Source organism: Danio rerio, chromosome 19 (genome assembly GCF_052040795.2).
Source record: "Danio rerio strain M-AB ecotype USA chromosome 19, GRCz13ab, whole genome shotgun sequence".
NCBI classification, from domain to species: domain Eukaryota; kingdom Metazoa; phylum Chordata; class Actinopteri; order Cypriniformes; family Danionidae; genus Danio; species Danio rerio.
Window position 1 is genome coordinate 44,446,361 of NC_141039.2, and position 23,495 is coordinate 44,469,855.

The 23,495-nt window shown below is 34.3% G+C and overlaps 1 protein-coding gene and 1 long non-coding RNA gene across 14 annotated transcripts in view; one reads left to right on the plus strand and one right to left on the minus strand.

Moving 5' to 3' along the window:
* trioa (trio Rho guanine nucleotide exchange factor a) overlaps positions 1-23,495 on the minus strand; it is a 573,337-nt gene that overhangs the window by 143,551 nt on the left and 406,291 nt on the right. The window contains 1 exon segment of one of the 13 annotated variants that reach the window (NM_001104526.2): positions 15,112-15,410. Coding sequence (NP_001097996.2) covers positions 15,112-15,244 — 133 coding nt within the window. The 5' untranslated portion in view covers positions 15,245-15,410. 13 annotated transcript variants of the gene reach the window in all.
* LOC148679841 (uncharacterized) overlaps positions 6,362-23,495 on the plus strand; it is a 59,940-nt gene continuing 42,806 nt past the window's right edge. The window contains exon 1 of the long non-coding RNA XR_015945477.1: positions 6,362-6,818. This is a non-coding gene — a long non-coding RNA (uncharacterized LOC148679841). The remainder of the gene's footprint in view (positions 6,819-23,495) is intronic.

The window sequence follows — 23,495 nt, forward strand, 5'->3', positions numbered from 1 at the left end:
GACTGTTTGAATTTGTCCCCTTGTGGCAGTCGCACAGAATTTTCAGTTTTGATGCGCACCATGGAAAAGAAGTTGTTCCCGCAATGTCCAAAATAAGGAGTATAAAAGCAAGAGCCTTTATTCTCTGTGCGTTCACCATGGTTGAATGAATGAATGAATGAATGAATGAATTAATTAATTAATTAATGAGCGAATGAAAAGAATGAATACTAGAAAGTCATAGACCTCTAAATATTTTGGAGCCAATGTGGAGACAACATAAAAAATATATATTTCTTAATACAAACACAAAAAATATAAATTTTTTATTACTCGTTTATGAAAATGTTTTTTATATATATATATATATATATATATATATATATATATATATATATATAGACTTATAACGAAAATAACGAAAAACCTCCTATTTTTCATCTCGCGTGCATGAACCTGCTTGGGCAACACTGAAATACATCACATCCGGTCGGCTGGTCGCATACGGTCTAGTTGCAGGAATTCAAATATTTCAACTTATCCGCAGCTTAAATCGCATCTGAATTTCCCGCATATGGAGATGATCGGAACTCCACGCAGCTCCAGGACTGCTCTCCGTTGTAAATGAAAGACTTCAGCTTTGTTGCTTGTCGTTTGTTGTGTGCAGTGAAAAGGAGGCTTAAGTTATCTTTCTTGCATTGCTATAAACCCTACGCTAAATACAGTGCAAAACAAAGGAGACCCAAAAATGACAACCCATAGTTAACCAATGATAGAGTCATCAATTACTCAACCCTACATTTTTATTCTAATAAACACAAAAGAAGTTATTTTGAAAGCTGAAAACCACTGACTTTCATCATATTTGCTTTACCTGCAATGGAAATCAATGGTTATAGCTATTAAGTGTTCTTAAAAAATCTCTTGTGTCATGTGTTTAACATAATAAAGAAACTCATCAAGGTTTATAGTCAGTAAATAGTGAGTAAATGTTCATTTTTGAGCAAACTATCCCTTTAACACACAAGTTGACAAGACCTGCATGAATCTAATAATTCTGCCTTTAAAAATGAGGTTTCTGCAAGTCTCTGCGTTTCTATTATCACCTAAAGATTTGACATTAATCTACTCATTTCCTCAGCAATGATGGGAGACAAAGAAATGACCTCCATCTCCCATCTGAAGGGTCCTCCTACAGGAGATGACCGTTCCCAGAACATTCTCCCAACATAATCAATCCTGTTTCACAGGCGGACCGCTGTCCTTCAAGCTCAAGTAACAAGATCTGTCGAAAATCCATCATTTCACAATCCAAACCACAGAAACACAACAAACCACTTCAACAAATGGAGACGGTACGCTTGGAGACAAATCAGACGGCTATTCTTTTTTTTCCCCAGAGCCGGATCAGCTCTGAATGCGGTCAGGAATTCACAGTCTGGCGAAAAAAAGCTAAGGATTCTGGGAAAATTATGATAATAATAAAGGATATTTTATAAAGGAGAAACTTCAAAAAACATGATTGCATTAAGTGAAACACTGAAGAGTTTTAAGGTCACTCAAAACAAACAGGAGAAAGCCATGAAAATCAGTCTGTATACGAGCATCAGTCTAAGGTTTTCATCTCTCACAGACCATTATTTTTTTTTTCTCTGGCTTATTATCAGGTTTCAGAAAGAGAACAAACAACAAATACCCTGTCTGATAACATAGTCTGACTGTTTCCAGGTAATAGGTTCCTGATCCTTCTGATATTGGAGAAGTAATGGCCCAAGATAACAAGGTGTGAAACTGGAAGCACTTCACATAGACCCTACATGAGAAGTGCAGAGCACTGGATTGCAGCTAGATGGCAGCAGAGCGGCTAAAGGAGAGAGAATTCTAGACTGTTATAGATGGATCCTAATATGTTGATTGTTAAATATACTGTTTAATATTATTGTATTATTATTTCATGTATTTCTTATTATTTATTTACATATTTTATTTCTATTTTAAATAACTTTTAATACATTTTATTGCATTTATTTTGTTTATTATTACTACTAAAATCAATATTACTATTAATCTTTATATTAGATATACATATTTATTATTTATTTACATATTTTATTTTTAGTTTTACAACTTTTATTTAATTTTATTACATTTAAATGTTTATTATTACTATTAAAATCAATATAATTCTTTATATTAGACACATTTTTATTATTTATTTATATACATTTTATGTATTTTATTTCTCTTTTTAATACTTTTATTTATTAAATTAAATTTTTTGTATATAATTACTACTAATATTATTATTACAACTATTACTAAAACGTACTACTTTTTATTTATTATAAGTATAAGTAGTAGTATTACTATTATTATTATGTTTTATTATTACTATTATTGTTTTCAGAGATGGAAGGGCATCCTCTGCGTAAAACATATGCTGGTTAAGTTGACGGATCATTCCGCTGTGGCGACCCCAGATTAATAAAGAGACTAAGCCGAAAAGAAAATGAAAGAATAAATATTACTATAATTATTATTCTTATTACTATTATTATTAGAGAGAGAGAATCATGACTTACAGTACACTAAAAATGTATATCAAGTTCAACTTCAAGGTAATATTTATTGTAATGTCTTTTAATTTTTTTATATTTTATTTCCATAATAATAATAATAATAATAATAATTATTATTATTATTATTATTATTATTATTATTATTATTATTATTATTATTATTATTATTATTATTATTGAGCAAGGACTTATTCAGAGAGAGATTAAAGACCTAATAATGCCAAAAAAGTAAATTAAAATAAATATTTAAATCAAAGTATGCAATGAATATAATTATTTTATAATATAAAATTTCAGTCAGTTTCCATAAAAACATTAGGTAGCAGTTTGGGGCCGTGATAATATTCCAATACATTTATTAAACATCAAATCAGCACATTAGAATAATGAGTAATGATGCTAAAAAGCATCGTGTTTTTTGTACTTTTTTATTTTTTTATTATTATTTATTAGATGTTTAATATCTTTTATTGTAGCACTTTGGGTTTAAGAAAAGCACATTACAAATTAAATGCTTTGTCATGATTATTAATATTTACAAGTATGCACATCCAAATCCAATTTGAAACTATGAACACACATCAAGCGAATCACTCCATTTACATTTTCTGAACACAATGGTCCGATTCACGTTGTGCTCGATTTTGGAATTCGGTACCAATCGATACCGGAATTTTAAAAACGTTCATTACCCGCTAACATTTGAGCGTGTTCTTAAACACTGCTGATTTTCTGTTGTGTTCACATGCTCAACAGAAATGACCCAGGGACACTGGAGTGTTTTAAAGCTGTGAAGATCAGTTGATTGACCAGCGGATCGCTCAAATGTATATAAACAGACCAGCTGATCTTCACAGCTTTAAAACGCTCCAGTGTTCCCGTATCTGTGGTTACACTCAGTAAACAGCGATGAGTACAGTAAATTGATGACCTTCACGGCTAATCACAGTCATTTATGTTGAGCATATGAACACAATGGTAAATCAGCGCTGTTTAAGAACGCGCTGAAATGTAAGCAGGAAATGGACATTTTTTAAAATTTCAGTACCGACTGGTATCGAGTTCTAATATCTTGACAACTTTGAATAATCAGTTGAAAAGATTTCAGGAACAAAAATGACCATCTAAACATAGTGGTGATGTTGATGTGCAAACACACGCACGCACGCACGCACGCATGCACACACACACACACAGGTCGAGGGTTCAATGAGAATTAGCGGCAGCTGCTAATCACATCTCTTGTTCCCTCATGCCAGCCACATTACTGAGCACATCAATGAAGCAGCCGTCCCACACCAGAATCCCACCACTAATGAGTCCGCCATTACCCTTTTCCCATTCACACACTTCCTGAATGAACACGGGACGAGTAATTCTTGAGCTATTCTGCAGCTGTAATGGACTGAGCTGACTATGAACATTCTGCTAAACGTTATTTAACTCCCCTGAGAATAATACATTCAGCCACTCACAAGATAAATCAGAGAATGAATCGATACTGGACTGAAATAAAGACTGTTAATCAGCAAATAAGTTCAGCATGGATATCGCTAATCACATCGCTAGGCCTGTAATGATATCTATTTTTTGTTGCATGAGATATTGTACCAAAATTTAGTGCGTTAAACAACATTATTGTCATTTTAAGAGCATTTTAAGAGCATTTCCTTATTAATACGAGAATTAGGGTTGGGTGATGTTGACCAATTTGCCATTGTACGATGTCTTATGTGAAACGTTGAGTTCTTTTGGAGTTCACTGTAATTTGTATTGTGATTGATGATCACTTTCTTACTTTATTATTACTATTATGAGGAAATAATAACAAAAAGATGCTTGGGCTCGACCGTTTTGGTTGCATATGCACCCGAAATTTTATCTATGCGACCTAAAAATATATTTGAAAGCATTTGGGCAAGTGCATAAATTTTTGTTGTTTTCACTGCAAAACCCTCACCGCGTGTGCGGATTGAAGAGACATTTATGCAGAATGCATATTTGCACCTAAAACGCCAAACAGGAACAGATTAAAACAGTTGTTATGTGATTATGAACTTTCTGAAGTACAAAAAAAACACACTGCTTGCCCCGCCTTTGTGCTCTTCTTATTGGCCCACTGCTCTAACTAAACGCAAATGATTGGTTAATATCAGCCGTCAATCACTCAGTCAATGCCTTCTGCCTTCAGATGACAAGAGCTACAACCGCGAAAATGTGAAGCGCTGAAGGTGTGAGAATTAAAATAACACTGACAGATTTACCTACAGTTACTAATAATGGCACATCTTATTAGTCATCATCATGTGCTGAATGTTAATCCACCATTTACACTTTTCCAAGAGTGGATAAAAGACTTCAAGTGGCTTCAAGTTTGCTATGAAAACAACTAAAGCCATTCAGTGTAAAGTCTGTGGGACGGGGTTTGCAGATAACAGCCACTGAATCTACACATTTTAAGCGTGAGAGGTGCTGTATAATCCTTTATTCAATCCTCACGATGCTGTCAGCCGTGCATGTGGCAGCTATATATACATTTAACACAGCTCATGAAAAGACCGTCATTGCTATTAAGATGACATGCAAATATTAAGTTATATATCAATATAAATGTGGGGCGGGGTGATGGATTGCAGTGCCGGCTCAGCATTGTGAAGTTTGTCGGCTATCTGCGATGGAGGGTGCCATCGTCTATCTGCCCAACCCTAACAAGAAAGACAATAAAAAAGCATCACTATGCAAGAACACTCTTACAAAGAACAAATAATATTTTACTTTTAAAAATATTTAATGCAATTATAGTCATTTTATTAATTAGGGATTGGAATCTGAATGTGAAAACTTATATCCTATACAATTAAATAATAATTAAAATAATAAAAATGTGCAAAGTAACAAGAACTAAAGCATTATAGACTACATATAACAAGACTTTAGAGGAAATACTATAGTGTTTTTTCTACTCACATCATCTAGAGCAGGGGTTCCCAAACTTTTCAGCCCGCGACCCCAAAAATAATCATATCAGTGGCTCGCGACCCCCATTTTTCAAGGTGGTGTAAATATGTAAACGTTGCAGACACAACTATAGGCAAATATAAACATGAGCTTATTGACAACACAAAAATGCAACAGTCTATTAGCCATATAATGTTTTTTAAAGTCATTTATGGATTTAATTACATTTTGCTTTTAAAATTAAAGGCTGATGGCTAAATGTTTTTTTTTATGTTGTTGTTTCTTGAATGCAACTATTAACTATATTCTGTCGGTTATGAATAAAATATGGTAATTCTGATAGTTTAATAAAATTTATTTTAGTTTTGGATATCACCAAGCGACCCCTTGTCATTGTCCCGCGACCCCCCAGGGGGTCCCGACCCCCACTTTGAGAACCACTGATCTAGAGATCATGTTCATGTGATAAGTTGATTATTGCGACAGGCCTACACATCGCAGGATCTGCAGTGTCAAATTAGGATTATAGTTGAGTAGGAATTCAAAACAGACATGGTTGGAGACTAATGGTAAAATTTAACCGTAGATCGACTAAAAAACCTGTATCTTTGCATGTTTTTTAAATCTGTTAGAATTATAAGTCCTCCTGTACACTTTCCACAAATTCTGTTAAAATATTTTTTTTCAACATATTTCTAAACATTAAATATCATTATCGTGCTTATAGCACGATTAATCGTGCAGCCCTAGCTGAAAGCATTACGTAAATAAAGTTGAATTGAATTGAAGTTGAAATTGAAGTTTTTGCCTCAAATTCTGGTTTAATGAATAGATTTTTTCATTACATTTCTAAACCTAAAAGTTTTAATAACTCATTTCTAATAACTTATTTATTTTATCTTTGCCATGATGACAGTAAATAATATTTGACAAGATACAAGACACTTCTATACAGCTTAAAGAGACATTTAAAGGCTTAACTAGTTTAATTAGGCGAGTTAGATTAATTAGGCAAGTCATTGTATAACGGTGGTTTGTTCTGTAGACAATAAAACTGAATATTGCTTAAAGGGGCTAATAATATTGACCTTAAAGTGGTTTTAAAAAAAAAATTTAAAAACGGCTTTTATTCTAGCCAAAATAAAACAAATAAGACTTTCTCCAGAAGAAAAAATATTATAGGAAATACTGTGAAAATTTGCTTTGTTAAACATCATTTGAGAAATATTTTATAAAGAAAACAAAATTCATAGGAGGGCTAATAATTTGGGCTTCAACTCTAGGTTTCAGATTTCCAGCCGTGTAGCCTGTAAGCTCCTATCCGTCAGGTCAGATCAGATCACTGACCTGCTTCTTATAGTGCTGCAGCTAGCTAGCGTCTACATCTCAGCAATTAGCCTATTAACCTGAGGTGCTCCTGAGGATTGAGATATCAAGAGGACACCCGTGTGACCTGACCCGCCACCCTGTCAACAGCTGCAGAAGAGGGTTAAACACTGGAGCTGGCGAATGCCTAACCTATAGGTCACCAGTGGAGCAGTGGAAACGTCAGGGATTCAAGACACATATGACCAGAGGACACTAGAGGTGGCCCATGTGCTTTACACAGTGTCCTAACTAGATGTAATGGTAAGAGTCAAGTATTTTACACATGGCCTAACTGGATAAGGTCGTCAAGAGTGATGATGTGTGTAAAATAAAACAGTTCAAATTAAATTACATTTTTTTAATTGTTTTGCCATTTAATTTAAAATAATAAAAATGTAAAAAAATATATTTAAATAATTTAAATATTCATTCATTCATTTTCTTTTTGACCTTTATTAAAATATGGTCGCCACATTGGAATGAACCGCCAACTCATTCAGCCTATTTTTTACGCAGAGGACGCCCTTCCATCTGCAACCCAACACTGTGAAACACCCATACACTCTTGCGTTCACACACATAGACTATGGACTATTTCGTTTTTTTAATTCTCCGCACCTATAGTGCATGTGTTTGGACTGGGGGAAACCAGAGCACCTGGAGGAAACCCACGCAAACACGTAAAGAACATGCCAACTCCAAACAGAAATGTCAACTGACCCGAACCAGTGACCTTCTTGCTGTGAGGTGATCATGCCACCCACTGCACCACCAAGACACCCACTTTAAATACAATAAAATAAAGTAATTTTATTTAAATAACAATTTTAATTAAAAATAAAATTTTTAAATATAATTTTTAAATTAAAGTTTAATTAAAAAGAGCAAATTATTAAATAACTAAAATAAAAATGTATTTCAAAATGAATGAATATGATAATTAAAAATCTCCTAAATGATTTATATTTCTATTATATATTATCAGCGATGATGGGTTTGCATTTAAAATTAAATGAAATACTAATTAAAATTTAAAATTTAAATTGAATTAATTAAAAAAAAACTAAATAAAAACAAAAAAAATCCAAAATTTGTAGTTTTATTTTTAATTAAATTTAATTTTAAAAAATGTATTAAAAGAAAAAGAAAAAAAACATTTTTTAAAACAAAGACCAAATTCTAAAATAATATTGTATAATAATAACAATAATAATTGAAAATAAAATAAAATTAATGAAAACTAAATACTACAAATCTCCAAAATGATTTATATACCAGATATGTTCCTCATCATTGATAATGGGCTTTTATAAAATAAAATAAAATATGAAAGAACGTATAATTATTTACAAATAAAAACAAATAATTAAACAAACAATAACAAATAATTAACAACTTGTATTTTAAAATGAAAAAAAAAAACGAAATCCCACAAGGCGACGCAGTGGCGCAGTAGGTAGTGCTGTCGCCTCACAGCAAGGAGGTCGCTGGTTTGTGCCTCAGCTGGCATTTCTGTATGGAGTTTGCATGTTCTCCCTGTGTTGGCGTGGGTTTCCTCCGGGTGCTCCGGTTTCCCCCAAAGTCCAAAGACATACAGGTGAATTGAGTAGGCTAAATTGTCCGTAGTGTATGAATGTATATGAGTGTGTATGGATGTTTCCCAGAGATTGCAGCTGGAAGGGCATCCGCTGCGTAAAACATGCTGGATAAGTTGGTAGTTCATTCTGCTGTGGCGACCCTGGATTAATAAAGGGACTAAGCTGAAAAGAAAATGAATGAATGAATGAATCCCACAAATTTCCACAGATTTAAGTCTAAAAAATGTTTACCTAATGCTATATGTGCAGGTACTTCACTACATATCTTTTATTCTTACTTTGCTTTTTACTGTATTTTTTGTTCTTATTTTACTGTGCTTTGTTGTTTTTACTTTATTATTATTATTATTAAAGTATTATATATGTATAATTATTATTACTTTCCCCTACAGTAGACCTCACAGATCTCAAGCTCTTCTCTTTGGGCCCATCATGTTCATGTCATAAAGGCTGTTACCAGACACAGTAACATGACCTGCGCAGACCTGAAGCGTATTTACAGTTGAATTGAACTAAAAGGTCAGCTCAGCCCGCTGCATTACAGCCAATGATGAGCGTGAAGCATGAAGGCAGAGTCTGTTAGCATGAACACAAAGCCTGTTTTTCCTACTGTAATGTGATCAAGGCTGAGGAGCACATCCAGCCTCTGTTCTCCAGCACTGCGGACTGGTGAAGGGGAAAATGCCACGTAGCAGGATGTGGAGAGCGGGACCAGCTCAAAGTTCACCACACTCAGACTGCACAGAACTCCGTGATAATACAATTAAAACCACTTACAATCAAAACGATTAAATACGAACCCCCAAATAGTGCTGGGTGAGAGCACGAGTGCGACGTAGTGAAGTGACCACAGCAAGCAACCAAATCAATTCAATAGGCAAATTACTGGTGTGTAAACATTCAGGATGCGAGCGCAGGGAGGTTGCAAAAAAAACAAAAAAAACAGGAGTGCTAGCATTTGAAGCGAAGGAAAGAAATAACTGTGTTACCAATGAGGTACAGAGTTTGTTGTTGTATTAGAGATAATTTCTACTGATAACATATTATATACATTTAAGTCAGAATTATTAGCCCCCCTTTGAATTTTCTTTTCTTTTTTAAATATCTCCCAAATGATGTTTAACAGATTCAGGACATTTTCACAGTATGTCTGATCATATTTTTTTCTTTTGGATAAAGTTTTATTTGTTTTATTTCAGCTAGAATAAAAGCAGTTTTTATTTTTTTTAAAAACCATTTTAAGGACAAAATTATTAGCCCCTTTAAGCTAGCTTTTTTTTCAATAGTCAACAGAACAAACCATCATTACAATAACTGGCCTAATTACCCTGTTCACGCAGGTATTCCGGTTCATTTTCATCAATCTGATGCAACTTTTATTATTTACAGGAAATTAAAACGCAATTAAAAGTTTCAAATCAATTAAACTCAATTTATAAAAATTTGCCTATTTCATTGTTTAATGCCTATTTTATCCATTAAACATTGAAATATATAACTAATATCTTTCATTTCATTAAATGACATGTTTAAAAAATATATAAGCACTAGGGGTGTCACGATTTATGCTCAATTTCGATTATCGAATCAAAAAATAGAATCGTCGATGCTGCCACGCCCCCATGTCACGTCAGCTTGGCTTGCCAATTGGGAAAAAACAGGCTTGTTGAAGTGCTTGTTAAACTGCAGAAGCAGGAGACCCGTCGACAGAACTTAAACCCTCTCCTCTTTCAATGAAGTCGCCGGTGTGGAAGCATTTTGGATTTCCAGTGAGTTATGTTGACAATGTTCGTGTTGTCGACAAAAAAAAACACAGTTTTGCAAGCTGTGCTATGTAAGTATTACGTACGGTTCGTCCGATAGACAACACCAGCATCGCGATCCTCCGCCCGCCCCCGTTGCAAATCCGCTCTCGAAAAGTACACACTCAGGCCCTGTTTACACTGTCTTTGTTTTTAAATGGCATTTTAGAACGACAACGATTTGACATCCACAGTGTCGGTAGCATTTCTGAGCAGCCCTTTTTCCTCTCTACCGCTGAAAATGCACATCACGTGACCACACAGAAACAGACAGACACACAGCCATGCGCTCGAGACAGCAGGTCCAGGCAGTCAGAGGACTGCTTCAATCTTTCACTCACTTGTACTTAGTCATTTTAGCGAACACCTCAGATACTGTTGGCTGGTTCCTGTTGGTTGTGCGTCTTTTTTTACCGACGCCATTATAACGACACAGATCACTGCCTATTCACGAGTCCCGCAGAAAAAGTGATTGACAGGTGGCAATTATGTGTGTATCTTGCCTTTATTCATTTACTGTATGATTTGTTTATAAGTAAAACAAAGACCATGCAGGTCAGGTAGTTTAAACGGTTGGCTACAAATAATTAATTTGTCATTAATTAATGAATTATTCATAATCAAAAATCGAATCGAATCGTGCCTTTAGAATGCCTTCGAAAATGTAATCGAATCGAGGATTTGGAGGATCGTGACACCCTTAATAAGCACATGGAAAGTTATTAAATTACCTGTCTTTTAAAAACCTTTATGCAAAAGAATCAGAAATTGAACCTGTACGGCAATGCAATTTTTGCACAACAGAGTGAGGTGTGACTTATTTAGTCTGGAAAACACTACTTTAAAATGTAAATAAAACTATTGTCAGTGTATATAAACATTAGATTTGATTGTTCCCATCTTGCCTGTTATTTTCTGCCTAAACTTAGTAGAACCCCAATATAGGTCCTGTGCAAATTCAACAGTGAAACCAAGATTCATCACCTCTTCAAGACCAAAGCTTTTCTATTTCTATCTATTCTTTTTTTTACTTCATCTTCTTCATCCCCATAGACTATTTGCACATTTCGCACCTTTTCAGACTCTTTCTTTCACTTGTCTGAACTATTATCCGCCCCAACAGAACAATTCAAATAAACAGCTAAGGCAAGCATGAGGTTATTCCCGCACCGTACAGACATAAACAATACCTCAAATCATGTGGCTTGTTGACTACTACATATATTATTTGAGTATTTGTGATCCAGTCACTAAAACCACATTCAGAGGTCAACGAAAATTCATGTGCAAGAACATCCAAACCTGTTTCCTCCCATCAGAAGTACAACCACAATTATAAACACTTGAGGGCACAATTTAAGATGAAAACAGCAGAAAACACTTCATCCATCCAGACAAGTGTGCTTGATTAGGGTAGTATCCAAAAATGTGGCCTGGAACTACTGGACTGGGTTTTTAGAGAGTATAATGTCTGAAATGTAAAGTGTTTGAAAGACGATGTTATATTTTTACTTCAGTCAAGTGCTTCACAGTATTGTATACATTACGGTTTGGGTTATGTGACCATTGTATTAGTTTTTATTTACTTTAATTTTATGTGGCTAATGTTTTGTTATATTTTAATATAAAAATTGGCAAAAACCTTCAGGCATGCAGTTATACCTTTTATCAATCAAAAATGTAATTAAAACTTTTTTAATCTAAGATAAAAAAACAAGAAAAGTACAAATGAAATTGAGCTATAAAACTCAACTGACCCGACAAAAGAATATAAGTTGGAAAATGTGTGACCTTACTCAGAAATTTGAGCTGATTGAACTTCCTTGGTTAAACGTAGAGCTAAAAAATAAATGAATAAAAAAAAATAATAATAATAATATATATATATATATATATATATATATATATATATATATATATATATATATATATATATATAAGGTGAAAAAACATAAAAAAACAAAAAGTTTAAATTAAATTAAACTATAAAAACTCAACTGATCCAACAAGAGAATATATGTTGGGATACGTGACCTTTCTCGGAAATTTGAGTTGAGTCAACTTCCTGGGTTAAAAGTTGAGCTAGCTAAAAAAAATGATAATAATAATTCAGGGATGAAAAACATGACAAGTTCACATTAAATTAAACTATAAAAACATAATTGATCCAACAAAAAATATATACATGGGAAACATGTGACCTTACTCGGAAATTTGACTTGAGTCAACATCCTGGATTAAAAGTTGAGTTAGCTAAAAAAAAAATTTAATAATAAAAAAAAATTAAAGTTAATAAGTAAAAGAGAAAAAAATAAATCAGAGGTTTAAAATGTGAAAAGTTCACCATAAATTAAACTATAGAAACATAATCGATCCAACAACAGAGTATAAGTTGGGAAATGTGGGACCTTACTCAAAAATTTGAGTTGAGTCAACTTCCAGGGTTCAAAGTTGAGCTAGCTAAAAAAATTAATAAATCAGGGATGAAAAAGCATGAAAAGTAGACATTAAATAAAACTATATAAACTCAAATCAACCCAACAATAGAATATACGTTGAGAAAAATGTGACCTTACTCAGAAATGGGAGTTAACTTCATGGGTTAAAATTTGAGCTATAGCTAAAAATAAAATCAGGGATTAAAAAAAAAAGAACAAAAAAAAGTTCACACTAAATTAAACTATAAAAACTATAAATACATTGACTCAACAAAGGAATAGAAGTGGGAAAATGTGACCTTACTTAAGTTTGAGTTGATTCAACTTTCCTTAATTAAAAGCTGAGCTAACTTTAAAAAAAGCTGTGCAGCAAGTTGTCTTACATTTATAAGTTGAGTCAATATTTTATTTTAACTTTAATTATTTAATATTTTGCAGTTGGTTGTTGGATGAATAGTTGGCAATCTCCTCCTGGATATGGTGACAGGAATGATGATATCGATGAAATAAAGAGAGAAAAATGAGGATAAAAATAAAGAGCTAAGCAGTTAGAATAACTTCCGACAATTATCCTGCAGACGCATCAGGAGAGCGACCTCAATGTGGAGGAGTAGAGATGCCATTACTCTTCATCAGTCAGTCAATTGTCCCTAAGTGGTCTCAATATACTTCTTTTATATATAATTATGGCAAAAGCAGCATCTTCTCGTAACTATTCTGGTGTCTGGTCTGAAAATATCTCAGCTTATATGAATAAAGGTGACACTAGGTTTTTAGCATGCAGATCATTTCAGATCCTCCAACAGGAAATCATACGACACCCTGACATGTACTGTATTTAAGTATTAGTAATATTATTGACTAATGTTAAAATGTTCATCTGATTTATGTAAAATGCAGTGTGTACAGTAATATTTTCTGTCTTTTATTAGATATATTATATGACAAACTTGCTTTGTTTATAAAGTGAATCTAAATGAATTTGCATTTTAAACATTAAAAGTTTAATAGATATTATTTTTTATTTCATATGTTAAAGTTTTAGTTATGATACTCCCAAAATAATTCTGCAGAAATCTGCAGACAGATGAATCTACAACACAGATGAATATTGACTTCAGTTCTAAATGTCTCCTTTTGTCCTCATACTTTTTAAAATTTGCACTTACAAGACAAAACGTGCACATCATTTATATCAGTATTATATTTAGATCAGCTCATAACAGACACACCTTCTTTCAGAAAATAAACAAAACAAAAAATTAAATAATTAATATTAGTTCAAATGAACACCAACACATATTTTAAACTAACAAAACTGCTAGTCATTCTGTTAGGCTAATAATCAAGACAAACCTTATATTTCAGAACAGAATCAATGTACCAATCTTATATATATATATATATATATATATATATATATATATATATATATATATATATATATATATATATATATATATATATATATATATATACATATATATATATACATATATATATATACATATATATATATACATATATATATATACATATATATATATACATATATATATATATATATATATATATATATATATATATATATATATATATATATATATATATTAGCTAAAATGAACACACACATTAGTTTTAACAATCCAGAAAGCAACATTTCTGAGCCAACAAATAAAACTAATCTTTAATTAAATTTTTGTTCTCCAATTACCCTACAAACAAAATCACAATCAAATAAATCAACCTAACAAAAACTGCTAGTAATTCTGCTAGACCAGGGGTGTCCAAACTCGGGTGTCCGGCAGATTTTAACTCCAACTTACTGCAACGCACCTGCAAGGATGTTTTTAGAAAGCCTAGTAAGAGCTTGATTAGTTAGGCTAGCAGTGTCTGATTGGGGTTGGAACTAAACTTTGCACGACACCGGCCCACCAAGACAGAGTCTAAACATCTCTGTGCTAAACTAATAACCCCCCTAAAGACACATCCCTAATTTCAAAACACAACCATTGCATCATAATCAAACAAAAAAAACACTAAGATTAGCAAAAATCAACAAACTCATAACAGCTTCATGTGTTAGCTTTATAGCATTATGTGTTTATAGCTGACTGATGAAGTTTAAACCATTCAGAATGCAACATTTTTAGAGCTGACGAGCAAAACTTACACAATATTTACATCTAAACAAATGCTAAATTATATGTTTGGTACCTAAATACCGTGCAAACAAAGTCACAACCAATACACAACCAAACAAAAACTGCTAGTCATTCTGCTAGGCTAATAACCAAGACACACCCCTCATCATTTCACCAATGAAGGCTGATATCCACAGATGGTGGGTTGGTATCAAATGTACCCAAGAGCGGCGTCAAGGCTTTACCTGGCAGCTGAATCAGCGTGTTGCCCGTCTGTGCGTACTGCCACCTGTGGTTGTCCAAAAGTGACGCCACATTGCCGTTCCACCAGCTGGACAGCGAATCCGTGTCCTCAACAGCACCGCAGTGCAGGTACATGCCTACGAATTATGACACTCCGCTGAGCGTGAACTCCAAAAACTCACAGGGATTCCTGAACGGGTCGCGTAAACCATGACAAGTGCCTTGAAGCATTCGTCCAGATAGCTCGGCTCTGCGTGAGATACGTGCTCCTGCTATGCTAAGCCTGGCATATGTAAGCCCCCGCTAACAGTGGATTTGCAGGAGAATAGGCTTTGTGCGGGACTGTTGCTAATCTTAATACTCAACAGAGTGACCAGTTTAACCTGAGAGCAGTGGGTTGTCACATTATGACTAGCTCATTTAGCATTTTAGCACACACAAAAATAATAATTAATAATAAGTAGCGCTAATGCTTAAGTTTCTAAGGCAGGGGTGTCCAAACTCAGTCCTGGAGGGCCGGTGTCCTGCAAATTTTAGTTCCAACCCCAATTAAACACACCTGAACCAGCTAATCATTCTCTTTCTAGATATACTAGACGTCCAGGCAGTTGTGTTGGAGGAAGTTAAACTATGCAGGACACCAGCCCTCCAGGATCGAGTTTGGACACACCTGATGTAAAGTGTTGCTTTGAAGTCTGCATGAATCGGAAGCTGCAGCCGTTTGTTTCGTATTGTGATGCAGCTTATGGAGAAACTAAATATTAAATGAGAAAACAGTAGGCGTAGCTTGTTTTTTCTGCTGCAAGCTGATTGGATGTAGTAAAGTAGGTGTTTCATTCAGAAACATAGTGAAAAGGGTTTCTGGAGAGTTATTAGAACCTAACAGACACCTTCTGCTCACCATTTCTGTTTGTTGACTGACAGGTGGAGGGGCGTGGTTAAGTATGTTAGCCACTCCCAATACCTCAGAGAGACTTTGGCTGTTTCTCAATATGCGTACTGAAGAGCGGTGTTGTCGTGCGCGTTCTGATCAGCGGTGGTGTCGCAGCGCCTACTGAAGGGCGGGACCGAGGGTGTGTCGCGTCGCGGGGGCACTTTTGATAATTTTGGAAGGGCACTTTCTATCCAAGACTAAAAAGGGCATGTGCTCTGCACAGGTTGAGCCCTATGTGTGCATGTGCCTGGATATCGAGAACGCACCGATGCAGACTTGAGCACCGAACTCGCTCTGGAAGTCCCAGAAGTCATTGCGACTGGAGGTGGGAAGCGCTGCTTTTATCTAGATTTATTATTAAAGTTCATAGATATTAATTGTTTACCTCAGGAGTTTCCCTAAATGAAACGGTGAAAGTAAACATTACCACGGACATCTTAATAAAGGAATAAACACATTAAGGGTGTTTGTTTGCTGAAATTCGTATTAAAATCTGTTTTATTTATATTGTGCAACACATATTTATAATGTTTTTATGCAAAGTATATATTTTGAAAAGGGGAAAAACAATAAATCGTTGTATGAAGGCTGTAATGTTTAAATAATTTACCATTTAAAACACGTGAAGGTCATGTGACCATCAGGAAGAACGCAGCATCTCAATTCTCAAAGGACGCATTCTCTGCCCTCGCGGTCTCCTGAGTTCGTTCTTCCGAGGACACCTGGCAAGACCGGTCTCCACAAGAACACAAGTCCGTTCTCTGCGTTCTTGGAATTGAGAAACAGCCATAATCTGAGCATTTAACTGAAAACAAACAGGAAGTGCATTTTCAGATTTGTACTTTAGATTACAAGTCAAGAGTCTATTTTTAAGGTCAAGAGTTTATTTTTAGGGTCAAGAGTGTATTTTTAAGGCTTGTTTGTGTTTATAAGATGCAACGCAATGTGTGCTCATTCTTCATTTGTAGAAGATAACGTTATTTTTGCATATATCTTACTTTCATTATATACAGCTACTTAGCTAACATGAAAGTGACTGTCATATTTCCATTACAGGTTCTAGGGGGTGGGTGTAAACAAGCTTGGCCCCCCTAAATTTGGACCAGTAATTTTGTGTAAAAACGGCGTGTCTGCTTTCGCCTGCACTCGCTTTCTTTGTCACTGGCAGTGCTGCGCGCATCAGTTCCTTAACCTCCAAATTGACACATAATAAAAAGATTTAACTTTAGTCATGTTCATGTTGTGACATTTAGGAAGTCCTTGGCCAATGGTGTAATGGTTAGTGCGTCGACACATGGCATTCTAGTGTTCACGGCGACCGGAGTTCGATTCCTGCCTCGAGTTCCTATGGCGGTCCTTCCTCTCTCTCTGCTCCCCACGCTTTTCTGTCTATAGTCCTACCAACTAAAGGTGAATCTGTCATATTCAAGCATCTGTGTCTTGTATATGTTCGGCTCAAACCTTTTTGTTTTTATTAATCGAGCCAGTTTTGGGACATAACAGTGTCCCTTTGCATTGAAGTTTGAGCATATCACATTCATAGATGTTGTTTATGTTCACACATCCACATTACACATCAACTAAAGTTTAACATATGGTATCATAGTAGACCACCCCTTTAATGACATGCATTGATGACCACAAAACTAGCAATGTGAGCTAACAAACATGGTTAGTTTTGATTTCATTTGTACTTCAAAAATACATCCTCTTTCAGATTCTCAAAGTAAAAACGAGGAAACTTAATTAGGGTTAAAAAAAAAAAGTCTACATTTGATATGAAATGAGCAAGGAAAAATGGCAGAACTTGTTGACGGAGAAACAACTGCTCACACTGCAGGATTACATAGAAGCTGCTTAGAAAGTGATTAGCTGGAGTCTCGCCTCAGGCCTCCTCCCTCAAGCCGGCCCACAACAGAAGGCCAGTATAAATGAGTAAACACACACATGCACACGCGCGCACACACACTATCGGTCAGTGAAAACTGACTTCATGAGGGACAACCAACAACCTATTAGTCCCACAAACAAATAGAGCTACAAGATTAAGCTCTAAAATGGCAACAAAAAAAGCCTGCGCTAATATTCTGGTACTAAACAACAGGTTTTACTGTTTTATAATCAATAAAGGCCAATATTTTTGGTATAAATAAAAAAAACAGGAAGTAATTTACTCACACTCTGGGGTTAGGTGCGTCAACTGATTAGATTAGTTCTTATACTTCACACTGAACACAGAGCAAGTCACTAGCTCTAATTTACTCGGGGGATGTTTTTCACCTCAAAAACATTTTCTGCTCAAGTTGACTTGTACGGGGAGATACAACTAATGCAGAGTTCAGACTGCTTGATTAAAGCCCTGAATTTGACCTGCCGACAAGTTTTGAGAAATCACCAACAAATGTGATTAATTGGTGCTCGTTCACGTGGTGACAATCTCTCAGTATGAACTATCAAGGTCGCCGACGCCAATGAGTCGCCGACACGCGTGAGATATTTGGCATGCTAAATATCTGGAGCTGTCGGCGATTCTAAATCATACCGTGTGAAATGTGTTCAGATTGAAAATAACATCGGCGATCGCCTACAGCCAATGACGGAGCTGCATTCACTAGTACGGGTAACTGCAGGCCAGCGGGAGTTTAGGGGAGAAGTTAAAAGCGCTCATTTTCAGTTTATTTGGACCGAAGAAATGGAGGAAAAACTTGAGTAAACTTGGCAGGAGCACCGTCTGTTTAACGGGTCATCTGACCAATATCACAACCAGGTGGAAATGAGGAGAGATTGTTGATTATTTTTAAAAGCCAGGTGAGCAGTACAAGTTTATAAAGCTAAAGCCTTCTTTTTTCATTATGTAGTTAATAAAGAAAGATATTACATGACCTCGGGTTGTTTCCATGTCACTTCTCGCATTTGTTTGGTTGCAAGAAATAGTTTGGACAAAGTTGTCTGCGATTCTTCTGATTTTAAAGTCATCCAGTGTGAACTCTCCTGTCGCCGATCCATCCAACAGTGTAAACACCGCACAGACAGAACGCTACCCTAGATAGTCATGCAGTGTGAAAACATCTGTGACACGACTACTTTGAAAATCGTGCAGTCTGAACTCTGCATAAGGTGAATTCTGTGTGTTCCCAGCAAACAAATCCACTTCATGCCCAGTGGAACATTGGATTTTTCTCAACACTGGATTTTGTTCACAAAACCTTCTACCATATATCTAGAACACTTAAGCATTCAACATAATTCTGGACGTTTCTTTAAAAGCTTAATGCTGGTCAGTATTCAATGCGATTGTATGGGTGAGCACAGGCTTTCTGCAGTTATAAAAAAAAAGAAAGAAAGAAGAGAATACACTATCAAAACAAACTAAGGTGAGTATCCTCAATTTTTTATTTTAGGAGAACTATCCTTTTTAAATTCTCAAATTTAAAAGCAACTGTTTTGAAATGGTACAAATGAATCCAGGCATCACCTCACTATAATACACAGCAAGATTAATGCATGACGAATGAATCATTGGTGTTAATGTACTATAAAGGGTGTTGTCTAGCTCTGAAATTAAATAAAGGAAGTGGAGAAAGCAAGGCTGCAAATATAAGAACAGAATGTTCCTCTTTCAATATGAATAAAAAAAGAAGTGTCACAATTCTCTAACGCTATTAAAATTACAATTATTGTAAAGAAAGCAATGTAATGGTAATAACAACAATAATAAAAACAATAATAATTATTATTATTTATGTTTGTTTAATAATAATAATAATAATAATAATAAAGCAATTTTAATTATAATAATAAACAATAATAGTAACAATATTCACAATCATAATAATAATCATAATATTGCTAATACAGCAATATTATTCATAATCATACCAACAAAACATCAATTTTAGTAACAATATTTATAATAATTCTTTATATTTATATAACATAATACTAATAATAATTAAGACATTAGTAATAATAATAATAATTATAATTAAATAACAACTAAATAATAATAATAATAAAGAAATATTAATTATAATAATATAATAATAATAATAATAATAATTCCTTACATTTCTATAACATGATAATAAAAATTAAGCAATTTTTGTAATAATACAAGACAAATAATAATAATAAAACAATTTATTTTACAATTTATTAATAAAATTAAAGCTGTATTGTTAGCAATATTATTATTGAAATAATAATTATACAAATAAAATAATAATAATAATTTCTTATTTTTATATAACACTACTAATAACAAAGAAATTTTAATAATAATAATAATAATAATAATAATAATAATAATAATACAGATATATTAATAAATATATTAATAATAACAATATACTATTACTACTACTATTACTACTACTACTACTACTACTTATAATAATAAAAATAATACAGCTATAGTATTATTAAAAATAATACAAATAATAATATTAATAATAAAAACAACAACAACACGGCAATAATAATAATAATAATAAACAATACGAGAACATTATTATTAATAATATTAACAATATTAAATTAATAATAATAGCAATAACAACATAATAACAACAATAATAATTTCTCACATTTGTATAATATAATACAAATATTAATAAAGCAATTTTATTAATAATAAAAAAAATAATAATCTAAACTAAAATTAAATTAAACATTTAATTTAGGAAAAAAATGCATACTATTTTTGTAAGGCTTGTGTCTGGAATCGCTAACCATAAAAATCTAACAAAGCAAACAAAAACTAATTTAAAAAAAAAACTTAATGAAACAGTAAATGAGCGCTTCCTTTTGTTAAAACTAAACATATCAGGTTTTCACAACTTCAGTTTAATTAAAACCCCAAAGTATCTTGCAATACAATTAAATCTCCCAGACTTGCTCTTAAAAGAGCTGCATTTAGTTCCGTTTTCCAGAGGGGTGTGAGCGACATGACTCAGTGTCCCCTGGTCATTTCTTCAAAGCGCACTTCATCCAGAGAATAACACTGAATTTGAGAGCATGCTGCTGGCTTTTAACCACAAAGTCTTCTTCTGCTTCAACAGATGGTCTAGAGCGCTTCAGAGCTCACACACGTGCGGGACGTTAAAAGTAAATTAAGGGGTCAAACGCAGCCTGGTGTGTGGCTGTGTTTTATCTCGATGAAATCACTCATCCAGACCCAACACCAGCTGAAAATATCAGTCACAACAACATGAGCTGTTTTTATCTGCCAAATGCATGATGTTCGCACAGTGACCTATATCTCCGTCCTGCCTGAGAGGAAAAAAGAAATTACTTGGGTGGGGAAAAAAGAGATCAAAGAATACATCTGGGAAGGAATGTATGTCAAACCACTTACGGACAGATTAGTTTTGAAAATACAACATCTATAAATAGTAAATGTATTGTCATATATACAGTTGAAGTCAGAGTTATTAGCCCCCCTGTACATTTTCCCCCAATTTCTATTTAGCGGAAAGACTTTTCTTCAACACATTTCTAAACATAATAGTTTTAATAACTCATTTCCAGTGTTGGGCAGTAGCGTCGCTACAGGTAGTGACGCTACTAGCTTAACTGCATTTCTCAGTAACGTGGCGGTAGATAATGAGATAATGCTTATTTTATAGTTTAAATATTTTTTAAACTATTTGCCTTGGTATTGTTGCTAAATTAAAATAAAGTGGTTAACGTGCTGACCAGTGCTTAATTTGTGAATCCCGAGGTCTCAAAACAAAATGGGTAATGAATCCGGCATACTATCCGAGGATCTATAGGTGTCGTGCACTAAAGAGAAGAGGGGGGGGGGGTTGTTGTCGCGGACGAAAGTGAAGAGGGTTGGGGAGTAAAAGTAAACAGCGGATGGGGGAGGAGGGTGTTTGAATAGGGGGATCGGTAAAATGAGGTGCCGAATCAGATTTCAGAATTAACCCCTGGCGCTGACATATTTAGTGACATAGCTGACATATATATATATATATATATATATATATATATATATATATATATATATATATATAGAGAGAGAGAGAGAGAGAGAGAGAGAGAGAGAGAGAGAGAGAGAGAGAGAGAGAGAGAGTGCAGTAGCACTTCAGGGCGTGCTGAGTTCCAACCCCGGCTCGAGGACATTTCCTTTTCCTACCCCCTTTCTTTCTCTCACTTCACTTCCTGTCTGAAATACTGTCCTATCCACCTAATGAAGGCATAAAGGCCAAACTAAATCTTTAAAACAAATAATAAAATAAAGTGATTAAATAAAAAAATAGTAATATTCCTAAATGGATTGTTGAAAATATTCAATAATTCAAATCGAATTATGTTAATCGAATTGAATGATATGAAACATGATATCATGTTGTTATTTTTTTCCAATATCGCCCAGCCCTATAACTGATATCTTTTTCTTTTCGAGATACTAATATTCAGCTTAAAGTGACATTTAAAGGCTTAACAGATTAATTAGGCAAGTTAGGGTAATTAACACACTTAAACCAGGACAAAAAAAAAATCACTAAATTATTGTCTACATTAATCTGTGATAATTAGTGGGATAATCTGGGAAAAAGTAATTTCCCTGCTGACAACTTTGATTCCTTCTCTTCACTCTCCTTGGTTTACATTCTTTAAAATACCACAAAACCACACACAAACAGATAATGCGGAAAATAAGAGGACGCATCTGTTGGGACGTGTCCCCTGCTCTTGTAAAACCGCAACTGTAAACACGTATCATCACCTCATAAAACCACTTCAGCTGTATTCTGTCCTTCGGTTTAATCCATGGTGAAACAAAAATCACAGACTCCCCCACACGCTCACATGCTGTATTACCGTCTATCCTGACCACACACACACACACGTACTCTGACTCCAATCGCTGCTGTTGCCATGGAGACAGGCCTGTACTCTACATTCCTGGGATATTTCAGGAAAAGGAAGTGTGAGAATTCTTCAGATTGTCTATGATGAATCGCTTGCTTTGGGAAGCGGAGGTGAGCACAGGCACTCATCCATTCACTCGCCCTATAACAAAAAAAGCCTCAAGCAACAGTAAACGTTATAAAATCTCCGGTAAGCATATTTTCAGGCTTAAAAGGGCTACGCCATGATTAAAAGAATAGGGGATCTCATGTGTACAGCTAAAGCAGCATATTTATGCCATTTTTACTTCATATAATGCTATCCCAAGTCTTTCCTGTGAAATTATTCATAGGATAACATTTATTAAAAGAGTCGCACGAGAGTCAAATGCATCTTTTCACATTCAGCAACAGAACAAACTATAAAAAAGGCATTTCACTTCTGACGGATAAAATTAGAGCCTTACGGTGGGGGGGAAGGTTCAACCCCAAGTTGAAGGGGTAATGAGTATTTGTGGCGCAACCTTCACTCGCGGAGATAAAACGGCAAAGATGTGCACAATAATATCTGTGCGTTTCAGAGGGCAGACCTCTT